This window comes from Mastomys coucha, unplaced genomic scaffold (assembly GCF_008632895.1).
Source record: "Mastomys coucha isolate ucsf_1 unplaced genomic scaffold, UCSF_Mcou_1 pScaffold23, whole genome shotgun sequence".
Classification (NCBI taxonomy): Eukaryota; Metazoa; Chordata; class Mammalia; order Rodentia; family Muridae; genus Mastomys; species Mastomys coucha.
In genome coordinates this window covers 19,693,627-19,706,769 of record NW_022196906.1, presented here as the reverse complement: position 1 = coordinate 19,706,769, position 13,143 = coordinate 19,693,627, and the positions used below count along the sequence as shown (strand labels likewise).

General features: G+C 42.3%; 1 protein-coding gene across 2 annotated transcripts in view; it reads right to left on the bottom strand.

Moving 5' to 3' along the window:
• Eepd1 (endonuclease/exonuclease/phosphatase family domain containing 1) overlaps window positions 1–13,143 on the bottom strand; it is a 117,832-nt gene that overhangs the window by 41,952 nt on the left and 62,737 nt on the right. For both annotated transcript variants that reach the window (XM_031343056.1, XM_031343057.1), the window contains exon 3: window positions 10,470–10,521. In XM_031343056.1, the coding sequence (XP_031198916.1) occupies window positions 10,470–10,521 (52 nt within the window). The remainder of the gene's footprint in view (window positions 1–10,469; window positions 10,522–13,143) is intronic.

The following is a 13,143-nucleotide window of genomic DNA, read 5'->3' as shown; positions in this document are numbered from 1 at the left end:
TTAAAAATGGATAGGGCTAGTTTACACAGTTTGAAAATTCTCCCTCAGCTGAAACACTGTGGTTCTACACAGACCATTCAAGGGTAATGTTTTATAACTTTACCATCTTTGGTATAAAGTACAACTCAAAAGCAAGGCAGCCACTGCACACACACAAGCTAAATTAACTGCAAATCCAGATCCCAAAAGAAGTCACTATCTATGTGCATTTCAGTGAACTTGAAACACGACCCCCAACTACTGTCAGGAGCCTAGCTAGCATCCTTGGCTTAGTCACCACGTCTATATAAAAAGTGTTTATCTCCTACTCCTTCTGAAGATCTCTGGGGAACTATTCACTTCTAATTCCAATGCTGCTTAGCACTAGGCTCTGGCTGGAAGAGTGACTAACTGTATTTAGTTTAATTTTCCTAACCCCAGGCTTCCTGGTGAAATGAATATACGCTTGTCAAAGCGAGGCTTAGGGATCATTTGTCCCACCTACCAGGAAACTAGACAAAGAGTTGCATTTCAAAGTCAGTATTTTAAGAGAAACATTTCATGGCGGCAGCAGCAGCAGGGAGGACATGAGCATCTTGCTGTCCAGGTTTGGCAGATGGAGGCAGGGAGAGGTTATTGGCTTCTCCTTTAACATCTTCTAATGGCAGTGGTAAACCTCAACTTAAGCTTCTTGAGAAAGGAAGAGACAGCACAGATGATAAGGATGATGAAGGTGACAATGATAGGAACAGTGGCTCACTGACAGCGTAGGGTAGCCACTGGCACCCTGGAAGTTTTGCTGCATATGTCATTCCCTTTAGCTCTCACAAAATTCCAATGACATAGTTACAATTGTAACCCTGCATGCTGGGGGCAGGGGGCACTAAGATTGTGGGTAACCTGCCCAGTAGGCCTCTCATTGGCAATAACCACACTGGATTCAACTTGTCTATGCCCTTGGAGCTCAGCATTAGAAAATGGAATGTGAAATCATATCAGATTAGCTGACCTGGGATTGATGAATGAGTGACAGCCTGGGGCACAAGAACAGGCAACGGTTCTGAGTTGGATGGTGTGGGAAGCCTAGCTCACAGGTGGGCATTGATCACAGTAGGGTCAGCTCATGGCTACCCTCTGTACTTTCAGGGTGAAGGTAATCTCTAGCCAGAATGGCTGGCCACGTTATTGTCTGCAGCCTTGCAGGAAGCTGTTGGAAAGGATCACTGGGGAAAAAATAGATCTTTCTAAATCAAGCTGTAACAATATTTTTATTTCCTTTCATGTAATGCCACATTTAAACTCATTAGATGAGTCTGTTTTTAAGTCCTAGGAAACAAGTCTTAGTGACTTGAGTTCAGGAAACCAAAAGGTTCTTACTCTCAAAGCAAAGAGCACAGATAGGCAGTTGATAAGCATAGTTCTTATTGTGCTTGGGAGCTAAGGATTGTGTGGCATGAAGCTCACACGCACACACACAAACACTGTTTCAGAAAAATGGCACAGGGTTTGATACTTATACATATTAGATACCCTGGTCCTGGTTGTAACATTATTCTTTAATAAGAAGTCCGTGGAGACAAGTCTAACTCTGGGTTAGCAGGGAAGAGTTAGGTTACTAATGGCTTAGCGGATATATTAAACTCAGAAAAAAATTGGCAGAAAAGTTCTTTATGTGGATTTTCCACAATTTTTTACTGTTTATTATTTATTTATTTATTTACCTATCTATTTACTTATTTATTGTTCATAATGCTTTCTCTGGGCTTTTTTTTTTTTAACTTTTATTGCACTATAATGAGAAAAGTTAAATGATTTCAATTTATCTGAATTTGTTAACATTTAAAAACATACTTTAAGTAAATAGAATTAAGTCACATTCCTGTTTTCCTTTTGTATCCCAACCCCTCCCAGAGACTCCCCTTCAATAACTACAATATCTTTTTTTGTCATATTCTTTAAAATTTATAAAATATTATAACAATAGAAATGAATATTATAAAAGTTGTTTGATGTAAAACAACAGTCAATTTAATAGTCTTATGTAGATGCTTGTCTACAGCAATACTGAAAATACATACGTTTTTCTCAATATAAATTTTAAATAACTCCAAACATATTAACTGTATTATTTCAAAATAATACATCACTACTAATATTTTCTTAAAAGAACATAAATATATAAATTCTTTTTGTTTGTTTGTTTGTTTTGTATTTAGTAGAGCTTAAATATCTTTGCTTTTACTGTGGTAACTTGATACAAGAGTTACAAACATCAAGCAAAGCATTCAGTCTCACTCTTTGTTGTTCCCTTACAAGTCACCTCACAATTTTATTGTCTACATTTCTTTTGGGTACATAAATACTTTTGAAATATATAAGCTGTTCTGAAAACCATAGTATAGTGTAAAAACATGACATAAACAGTACTACTAATAGAGAGGCTTAGATAGGAGAAGCAAGATTTCAAGACCCTTATGTTATACACAGCCAGACACTGTCACGAACAAACAACCTGAAAGTGTATATGGATTGTACAATATTGGACATATTTCTCCAATTACCGAACTAGAGAGACCATTGGATGACAGTCAATAAATTTCTAATTCCTCATATTTTTGGATTTTAATTGATTAGGATATTTTGGTAATATTAATTTTCATATTAAGATATTAAGAAAAAGTAATTGTTACTTCCTGTTGTTTTTGTTGTAGGAGGTGGAATTAGGTTTGGGTGGGCTTCTTGAAAGATTACCTTCTTGTTTCTTCTAGGGTGTAGTTTTGCTCTTTATGTTGATGTTTTCCATCTATTATCCTTTGTAGGGCTGGATTTGTAGAAAGATATTGTGTAAATTTGGTTTTGTCATGGAATATCTTGTTTTCTCCATCTATGGTAATTGAGAGTTTTGCTGGGTATAGTAGACTGGGCTGGCATTTGTGTTCTTGTAGGGTCTGTATGACATCTGCCCAGGATCTTCTAGCTTTCATAGTCGCTGGTGAGAAATCCTGTGTAACTCTGACAGAACTGCCTTTATATGTTACTTGACCTTTTTTCCCTTACTGCTTTTAAAATTCTTTCTTTGTTTAGTGCATTTGGTGTTTTTATTATTATGTGATGAGAGGAATATCTTTTCTGGTCCAGTCTATTTGGAGTTCTATAGGCTTCTTTTATGTTCATGGGCATCTCTTTCTTTAGGTTAGGGAAGTTTTCTTCTACAATTTTGTTGAAGATATTTACCGGCCCATGACCTTGGGAGTCTTCACTCTCTTTTATACCTATTATCCTTAGGTTTGGTCTTTTCATTGCATTCTGGATTTCCTGGATATTCTGGGTTAGGGGCTTTTTGCATTTTGCATTTTCTTTGACTGTTGTGTCAATGTTTTCTATGGTGCCTTCTGCCCCTGAGATTCTCTCTTCTATTTCTTGTATTCTGTTGGTGATGCTTGCATCTATGACTCCTGATTTCTTTCCTAGGTTTTGTATCTCCAGGGTTGTCTCTCTTTCTGATTTCTTTATTGTTTCTAATTCCATTTTTAGATCCTGGATAGTTTTGTTCATTTCCTTCACCTATTTGATTGTGTTTTCCTGGAGTTCTTTAAGGGATTTTTGTTTCCTCTTGAAGGGCTTCTAGCTGTTTACCAGTGTTCTCCTGTATTTCTTTGAGGGTGCTATTTATGTCTTTCTTAAAGTCCTGTATCATCATCATGAGAAGTGATTTTATATCTGAATCCTGCTTTTCCAGTGTGATGGTGTGTCCAGGACTTGCAATGGTGGGAGTATTGGTGTCTGATGATGCCAAGTAACCTTGGTTTGTGATGCTTACATTCTTACGCTTGCCCTCCAACCCTCCCTCCACCTCACCTCCACCCCCGCCATCTGGTTATCTCTAGTGCTACCTGCTTTGCTAAATCTGACTGGAGCCTGTTCTTCCTGTGATCCTGGTTGTGTCAGAACTCCTCAGAGTCAAGCTGTCTCTCTGATCCTGTGATTCTGGGATTCTCTGACTCTGGGCTTGTTAAAACACCTGGGAATGGAGCTTCCTCAGGGTGTTTTGGGAATGACTGCAGAGTTTGCCCCCAGGGTCTGCTCAGGGCACCAGCCAGCCCAGACAGACAGGAAGGAACCCAAGCCACTGGGCTGGCAGAGTTCCTGTGTGCCTGGGTTCTGTTGGTCCCAGTTACTCCAGGTAATGGGACAGATGTTTTGTCCTCCTCACCTCTAATCCTGGGTGTGTTAGAGTGCCTGGGAGTAGAGCTTCCTCTGTGTGTTGTGGGACTGGCTGTGGAGCTTGTGTCCAAGGTCTGCTCAGGGCACCAGCCCAGACAGACAGGAAGAAACCTGAGCCACTGGGCTGGCAGAGTTCCTGTGCGCCTGGTCCCACTGGTCCCAGTTACTCCTGGTGTTGGGACAGATGTTGTGTCCTCCTCACCTCTGATCCTGGCATGTTGTCTCCAGGATTTTTTTATCCTTACAAGTCTTTTGAGTATTTTTTTGTTGTTGTTGAAAAGAATTGTTCTCTCATATAATTCATCCTGACCATAGTTTCTCCACCCTCCACTCATCCCAATTCTCCCTTACACCTCCCCTCTTTCTCAGATCTACTCCCAAGCCTCCAACAGATTACAGCCAAACACAACAAAACAAGATACAATAAGACAAGGTAAAAGCCTTCCTGGCAAGGCTGAACAAAGCAACCCAAAAGGAGGAAAAGAGTCCCAAGAGCAGACAAAAGAGTCAGAGACACATCACTCACTTCCACTGTTAGGAGTCTCACAGAAATACCAAGCCAACAGCCATAGTATGTGGATATTAGCTGTTAAGGAAATAATAGTCAAGTTATAATCCACAGACTCAAATGTTATGTAAGAGGAGGGCTCTAGGCGATTGCACAGATCTCCCCAGGAATGGGAAATAGAGTAGAATTTGCAAGTGGACTGGGGGAAGGTCAAGATGGTAGTGGGAGGGATCAGATGGGAGGGGGTGGAAGGAGAGAGTGTGGAAAGAGACAGCTGAAATTGTGGAGAATTTGGGGGTAGAATTTGGTATAGAAAATTAGTGCAATAGAAACTTCATGAAATCTATGTGGGTGATCTTAGTGAAGACTCCTAGTAATGGAGGCTATGGCCATCTTTTATAGCCAGGGGTGGGACTGAGTTGTATTTTGTTGAGTTGTTGGCTGAAGTAGTCCCATGGAGATCCATAAACAACCCAGGCTGATGCTAGGACAGAGGGTCACTCTCAAAAAACTGACAGTGGGGGCCACCTTGCTGAAGACTACATCCACACAGCTCTCTGAACATAGAGAGATTGAGTTGATGTGTTCAAGGATCCTTTGCCACTACATTCTAGTCTCTTTGGCACAAGAAGGGACTCACACACTATGGAAAGAGAAACCTGGATACTAACCCAGCCACCTAACCCTACAATCTGTCCTGCCTGCAAGACGTGTTTGGGCAATGGTGGTGCAGAACTCGTGGGAGTGGCGAACCAATATCCTGTTTAATTTGAGGTTCATGCCAGGAGAGGGATCCCATGCCCTATACTGTCTACATGGCCAGGAACTAGAGACTAGATAGCTCAGAGACCTAGGATAGGTGACCAGTCACTGTCAGAGGCTTCCTCTGGCAGCAGACGGAAGCAGATAGAGACCCACAGCCAGACATTATGCCAACCAAGAGTCTAAACTGGAGGTCCCTATCAGGTTTCCTCCCCTCAGAGATCTAGTACCCTGCCAAAGAGTGTGAGGAAAGATTGTAGGAGTCAGAGGGGTCAAGGACACCAGGAGAACATGGCCACTGAATCAACTAAACAGGTCTCCTTTGGGCTCACAGAGACATAAGTAACAGGCTTAGTGCCTGCACCAGGCCCTCTGCATGAATGTTATGGCTAATATTTTAATAAAAACTGGATAAGAAAACTTAGACTGTTAATTTTATGGTTTGTCACTTATTTTTAAAATAACTGTCAAATTGCTGAGTCTAATCCAGAAACTGGGCCTTGCGTAGTATTTGTAAAAAAAAAAAAAAAAAAGCTCAGAGCCACAATCTGCCAGGTGTTCCTAAGTTTCTCCCAAATCTGCATCCCTAATTGAGGCTGCTGCATAGGTCTGTAATCCCAGCACTGAGTAGGCAGAGGCAGAAGGATCACTGGACATCCAAGGACAGTCTATGCAGTAGTTCCAGGCCAGCTAATGCTACACGGTAAACTTTTGACTTTAGAAAGCCAAACCAAACACAGGAGGGGGTTAGGGGGAGGCTTTAAAAAGTCAAAATAGGCTTCCTGGAAGCCTATCCATTGATGGCACTGCTGTTCACAATTCCTCCATCAGAATGCCAAATTTGATGTTGAATAGGGCAGATAATTCACAACAGCCCCAAACCTAGTAAGGAGCACTGAGGGAACTGGAAAAAATAGAATCCAGGGTAAAAGACAAAATGTCCCCCAGTAACAGTGTAGCCAGGGATCAGCTCTGATGAGCATAGTATTCAGATGTACATGGGAGGCAACATGGAGAACAAGAACAGAAGTAAAGAAGGGGACCCAGGCCTCCAGGATGGTGTTCTGCCAGACTCCAGAGTCACAGGGAGCCACAGTGTGGCTGGAAGATGCCCCACCTCTTGGTTCTGTACATAACAGGAAAACCTCAGCTAAAATACTAAGGCTATGCCAACAATGGCTCCCTGTAAGGGAGAGGACATTGGAAAACTCCTTTTCTAAGACCTCCAAACACTGCCGACCTCTCATGTTGTGTTTTATGCAATTCAGACCTTTACTATTCAGATCTATTGCCAGTCCCTGTGTGAGAGAAACCGTCTTTCAGAATTACTACCATCTTGCAAGATGGAGGTATGCACAGGCCCCTACTATTAAGACTGACAACACATGTTCCCGTGTTGGCATGGTACCGTTTCAGCAATTCTTCAGCTATAAACTCCAAAGGCAGGTTTCCATGTCACATCAGCAGGGTGATAGTGAGGGGTCTGAGGCTTGCAAGCTGCACTTCTGAGACCTTCCTGTTGGCTCTGACTATTACTAGCAGGAAAAGTAAGATAGAAATGAGGTTTCAAGAGGGTGGGTAAGAGTGCTTGCTTTGCAAGCATGAGGACCTGAGTTCACGTGATCCACATAAAAAAGCCTTGTGTGGTACTCTGAATGAAAATGGCCCCCATAGACTCAGAGGGAGGGGCATTATTAGGGGTGTACCCTTGTTGGAAGAGTATATATGTAAACAGGGAGAAGTGTTTGAGGTTTCAGAAGCTCAAACCAGGCCCAGTATCACTTTCTCTTCCTGCTGCCTATGGAACCATATATAGAAGTCTCAACTCCCTCTCCTGCACATGCCATGTATCCCACCATGACAATAATGGACTAAACCTCTGAACTGGTAAGCCAGGCCCAATTAAATATTTTCCTTTAAAAGAGTTGCCATGACCATAGCATCTATTCACAGCAATAAAACCCCACACCAGGCAGGTTTGCTCATATCTGTGACCGCAGCACTATAGCAAAGACAGGCACATACCAGAAGCTTGCTGGCTAACTGGCCAGACAAGCATAAATAGCAAAATTCTGATTCCGTGAGAGCCTCTGTTTCAAGGCAATAAGGCAGATAGCAATAGAAAAAGTCCCCTTCAAAGTTCTGGTCTGGCTTCTAAACAAGTATGTGTGCTTGCATACTCATGTGCATGCCACACCCAAAGAGAAATCTACAAATAGAATGATGGCATCTGCCTTTTAGTTGCCCCACACATACATCTCCCAAAGAGCTTCACTGGACATAGAAGCACAATTTATGCAATGTAATAGGTTTCTGACTATTACAGGCTAGTCAATAATCACTGCAGGGATAGTAAGCGATCCTCTCCTGAACAGTTCTGGAACTTTAATGTGCACTACTCAGTCACCTGGGCTCTCTGCAGGATGTGGCTCTGATTCAGTGGGTCTGAGCTAAAGGTCAAAGTTCTACATTCCTAATGAGCTACTGGCCCAGTGACAATATTGAATGGCAAAGCTGAGTTTACCGAGCACTTTTCTCAGTGGCTCTCTAGCCTGACCAAGTGGAAGGAAAAATATGAATCATGAGGCTCTTCAGGGAACATATCTTATTTCGACAAATCACTGAACCAATCTTACTACAAAAAATAAACAACAACAACAAAGAAGTACCAATCTGGGCAATAAATCACGATTCCCTCAGCATATAACTACTGGACACCAAGTGCATAACCACTGGGCTGTTTCTGAGTAGTTCTTAAAATGTTTACTATTTGCCAACCATGCAGAAACCTCAACACTTGCAGAACGAATGAGCAAATGAGCAGACAACTGCACAGAAGAGAGATGAAGAACTGCAAGATCTTGATTCCCCATCAGTTCCTGCATATACCTTGATGGCCCTATCTGTTAAGATAGGAAACCCACCATCAGGGTTACAGAAAGGGAGGAAGAGGAGGACAGCAGGAGGTGGATGGGGACAAGGGAACAGTACATACAGAAGCTAAGTTCTGGATATCCCTGAGATGTCCTACTGAGCACCTTTCCTGAGACAGCCCACTCAACTCTCTTCTAAAGCTTTGTGAATTGAGGATTATGACTTTCATTTTCCAGCTGCAAGCCTGAGGCACAGAGGAGCAGTAACCCAAGACAATTCAACAAGGAAGGAGAAGGAAGGTTTTGGAGCAGAGCCATAGAAGCCTGGTTTCTCAGGGTGGCACAATGGCTCAGTGGCTGGCAGCCAGCCACGGCAAGCCCTGAGCTGGCCTGGCTATGTGGCCTCTCTAAATTGGACAGTAACCACTCAAAGACATAACTGACATTTCTGGTGCCTGTACTTTTATTATACTGATGCACTGGATGTAGAGGCTCCATGTGTGCGAAGATTTTTTTTCTAACTTTTTCAAAATCAGGAAGTAAAACACATAGGTGCAGTAGATACTACTACAAAGGAACCCCTTTTAAAGTTTCAAAGACATACAAAGAAATCACATATACCTGCTTACACAGAAAGGTCAATGGTTTGTATTTTGCCTCATCTGCATATCCCTTCTCTCTCTTTCCCTCTTTCTTTCTCTCTCTCCCTCCCTCCCTCTCTTCCCCCCTTCTTCTCTCTCTTTCCCTCTCCCCCTCTCTTTCTTTCTTTCCACTGTCTTTGGAATATTTTCAGGATGAGTGATAAGATCCTGTATCCCTCCTGGTGATTCCTAAGGACCAGGCCATTCTCTGACATGATCACAAAAAAGCCATCAGCTTCCGGAAAAGTTATGGTTGCTTTAGTACCATTATCTAATCTACCATCCACCCTCAAGGCTGCCATTTGTCCCGTTGATAGCTTTTATAGTCATTGTAGTATGTTTTAATAGCTGGATGTGTATGAGGAACTGACATGAATAATTAAGACTTGATATGAGCAGAGTGCTTTTGCATCTAGAGAGCCATTTGGATACATTAACTCACTTGCCTCACATCTTGCCATTCTAAGGTCCAGTGGAACCAGTGTCCTTGTCTCACCCTTATAGAAAATAGGCTGAGTGGAGTCTCAAAGCTCAGGCCACTCCCTACCCTTCACAGCACTACTTGATCCTGACTTTAAAGACTTCCTTCATTATAGTACCTAGACACACAGCAGTGGTCCAAACATTTTATGTTCCTTAAACAACTACCATTGGATGTTTATCTCTCTAACAACTTACATTTGTGTCAACCTACAGATTATATCAACACCTGCAGCTACATTTGTAGAAAGAGTTCTGAGCTATCCAAGGGGGATGAATGTACTGCAGGAGTACAATAGCTCCCAGAATGGCATTTAGGGCCTGGCCTCCTCAGTACCTGCTTAGCCTGCATTGCTAAAACCATTCCTCTTCAAACCCAGAACCAGAATCCACAAGTAAAAGCTTGTCAGTTCCAGTTGACTTGAACATGGCAAAATGCACCAGGATGTCTCCCACAGCACAGGTGTGGAGGTGATTTCCCAGTCTTCAGCCTAATACACTATAATAGCTAAACCACTAAAAGGACACTGTCACAGTCACATCTGTTAAACAGCAAAGCCACCATTCCAGAAATGGACCTACAAGAGGTTCACATCTTCACTCTTCCACTAAGTCCATTTGTCTTGGACTGGTTACCAAGTGTGGCTGGACCTCAATTCTTTCGTGTATATACTCAGACGATCGAATGTGAAACTAAGAGGAGGAGACAGCAAGCTTGAAGCCTGACAGAAAGGAGGCCTCTTTGCTCCTGTAGCTTAGAAATGCAGGAGGCTTTCTACAGAGTGTGGCCTGCCTTGTGATAAGAAAGCCTTGGCTTTCCCAGAGCTTGGAAGGAACAGAGCAAACTTGGGTCTGCAAGTGTAAATGGAGTATGAGTACCAGGAGCTTTGATTGGAAACTGCCTGAGGAGAATGCAAAGAAGCAGACTGCTTCTGCAGTAAATGCTGCCCTGGGCAGGGAGCAGAATTCTCCCTGTGTAGTAGAAAAAAAACAAAATATTACCTTTTCCAGGGCTTCTTTGTCAAGCAGTTCTTGCACAGCTAGAAGTTTTATGCTGTAAAAAAAAAAAAATAAATAAAATAAAGTCATACTTAAAACAAGTCATTTCATGTCAGCAAGAATCATCACATGGGTCAAAAAAAGAAGAATGCAAAATCTCAGCCCATGTCACCTCCGACCCAAAGGTGACTTTGTTTGATGTAAACTGACTGTCCCAAATATATTTAAAATGTTTCTAAACTCTAAAAGTAGCTTTACCACAAGATTAAGCACTTCTATTGTCAATAGAAGTAGAAAGTCTGGACTGGCACTTCAGTGTTCATGATATTCCTCATAACCCAAAGATGGAAACAAGCAAAATGTGCATCAGCAGATAGACAAACCCAAAGTGGTGTGTGTGTCTGTGTGTGTGTGTGTATGTGTGTATCTGTGTATGTACAGGTGTGCATGTGTGTCTGTGTGTGTGTCTATATCTGTGCATGTCTGTACATGTACACATCTGTGTGCCTGTGTGTGTCTGGGTCTCTGTGTGTGCTAGTGCATCTGTTTGTCAATGTCTGTGTGTCAGTGTCTAAGTGTGTGTCTTGTGTGTGCATGTGTATGTACATGTGTATGTCTGTATGTATGTGCATATATGAGTGCATGTGTGTGTTTATTTGTGTGTGTGTCTGTGTCTACATGTGTCTTTGTGTGTGTGCTCATGTATATGCATGTTGTTATGTGTGCATATGTGCATGTGTGTATTACTCATCCTTAAAAGGATGGATATTCTAATATATACAATAGAGATCACAGATGCACCTTGAAATGCTCAGTGAAATAAGTCATGACAAAAAGATAGACTGGGAGATTTCACTTACATGAGGTAGCAAGAATAGCCAAGTTGATAAAGACAGAAAAAGGAGTGTTCTTTCATGGCTCTGGGGTCAGGGGAGTGGAAGCTATTGTTTAACTAGAATGACATTTCCTTGTCTGCAGGAAAAGTTCCAGAGTTGGATGGTGGTGGTGACACAGCACCAAAAATGTGCTGATGACAGCAAATGTGTGCTTAACATTGGTTAAAATGGTAACTTTTGTTATACACAGTTTGCTAGCACAAAGCATCCATACAGTGACTGATCTCTGTTTCATGCACAGAACGAGACTAAGTTCTGAGGAATAAAGAAGTCAACAATTACTCATGCTCAGTATTAATCTTCACTCACGATCTGTCTGTGATAATTATCGAAGTGTAAACATCATATATTGCTCATCAGGCACTGATGGTGCCTCACTGTGTGCATGAGAATGTGTAAGGAGTTCCAGGCTGCTTAGAAGCCACGATGAAGTCAGAATATAAAGTGAAGTGTTCTGAGTGGATGAACAGAGATACTTAGGGGACCCTGGTTCCACAGATACCACAAAAGGTTTCCTAAAGAGACCAAAATAGCCTTGCCAGGAAAGAATACCCAAAGACACCAAGAGGAGTGGGCAATGCTACAGTTTCTAGGTTAGGGCCTGCAGCCTTGACTGAACCCAATGACGGAGGTAACAGGATACAGTAATGGGACAATGCTCTCTTTACCAGACTTGCTGCTTCTGAAGCATTGGAGAATCTGAGTGGAGATAGTCAAGGATGTAGGCAAGGCCTGGGCTACACTGAACACATCAGGGACAGAAGCATGAGAAGTCAGACATGGTTTGAGGAAGAGTCAGCTGTAGGTTGCGTTATAACACTCCCTCCCCAAGGCTGATGTACCTATCTATGGTCACCTGACATTGTAGTCTGCACGTCACAGGTTGTGCAGAACAGAGGTGAAAACACTACTTGTCACACATAGCTGCCGACAGGGATAAAACCACTGAAGGCTCACTGTACTTTATAAACATCCTCACACTCTTGATACCACTAAGCAAGCACACTCTTCCAAGTGCAATGGCTTATGTTACTACCAGGTTTAAGAGAAGCAACTGGTGCCTTTGAAGCCTATAATAAACCCACTACCATCTCCATCCACAAGATGGGTGCTAACTAATAGACTGCCTCAAGGCATTCTCTCCACTAGCCACCGACTTTTCTTCCATCCACCACACAGATTTGCTTCAGCTGTTTCTCAGACTTAAAGAGATTCTTTGGACTATCCCCAAGGAGCTTCTCTGGTCAACCACAGTGGAGGGCTTTTGCTTCCCTCAGGATACTTACTACTCTTGTTAAAGTATTATTTGCTGTGGTGCTTCCACTTATCTTCTCCCAGGTACCGAAACACATTAAGACTGAGGGGTTCAGATGTTGTTGCAACGTCTACAATAGACATGTGCAAAACATTCAAGGAATATTTGCTAACTTCATGGCCCAAGAGGCCTGAGGCCCAAGTTACTTTAAAAACTTATACTTTCCAGTCATGCCTCAGTTTCTCTACATGATAAAAACCTTAAAGGAAGTAACTGGACAAATTCACCCTGGGCAAAAGCTGCTAAACATGGTTGTATAACTGACTGTTGGTAATGAGACAGACCCTGTAGCGGCTCAAAGCCATTGGTCCCTCCTCAGTGCATTCTGACTGCCAGTGCACAAAGCTAAGATTCTAGCCATGTGGGCGTTAATTTATGTGCTAAGTTAGGAGTACCAGTCACAGCTCAAGTTACAAACGCTTAAATTGCCTCTGAAATAACTACTGGGAAATATTCACTCTGGAGG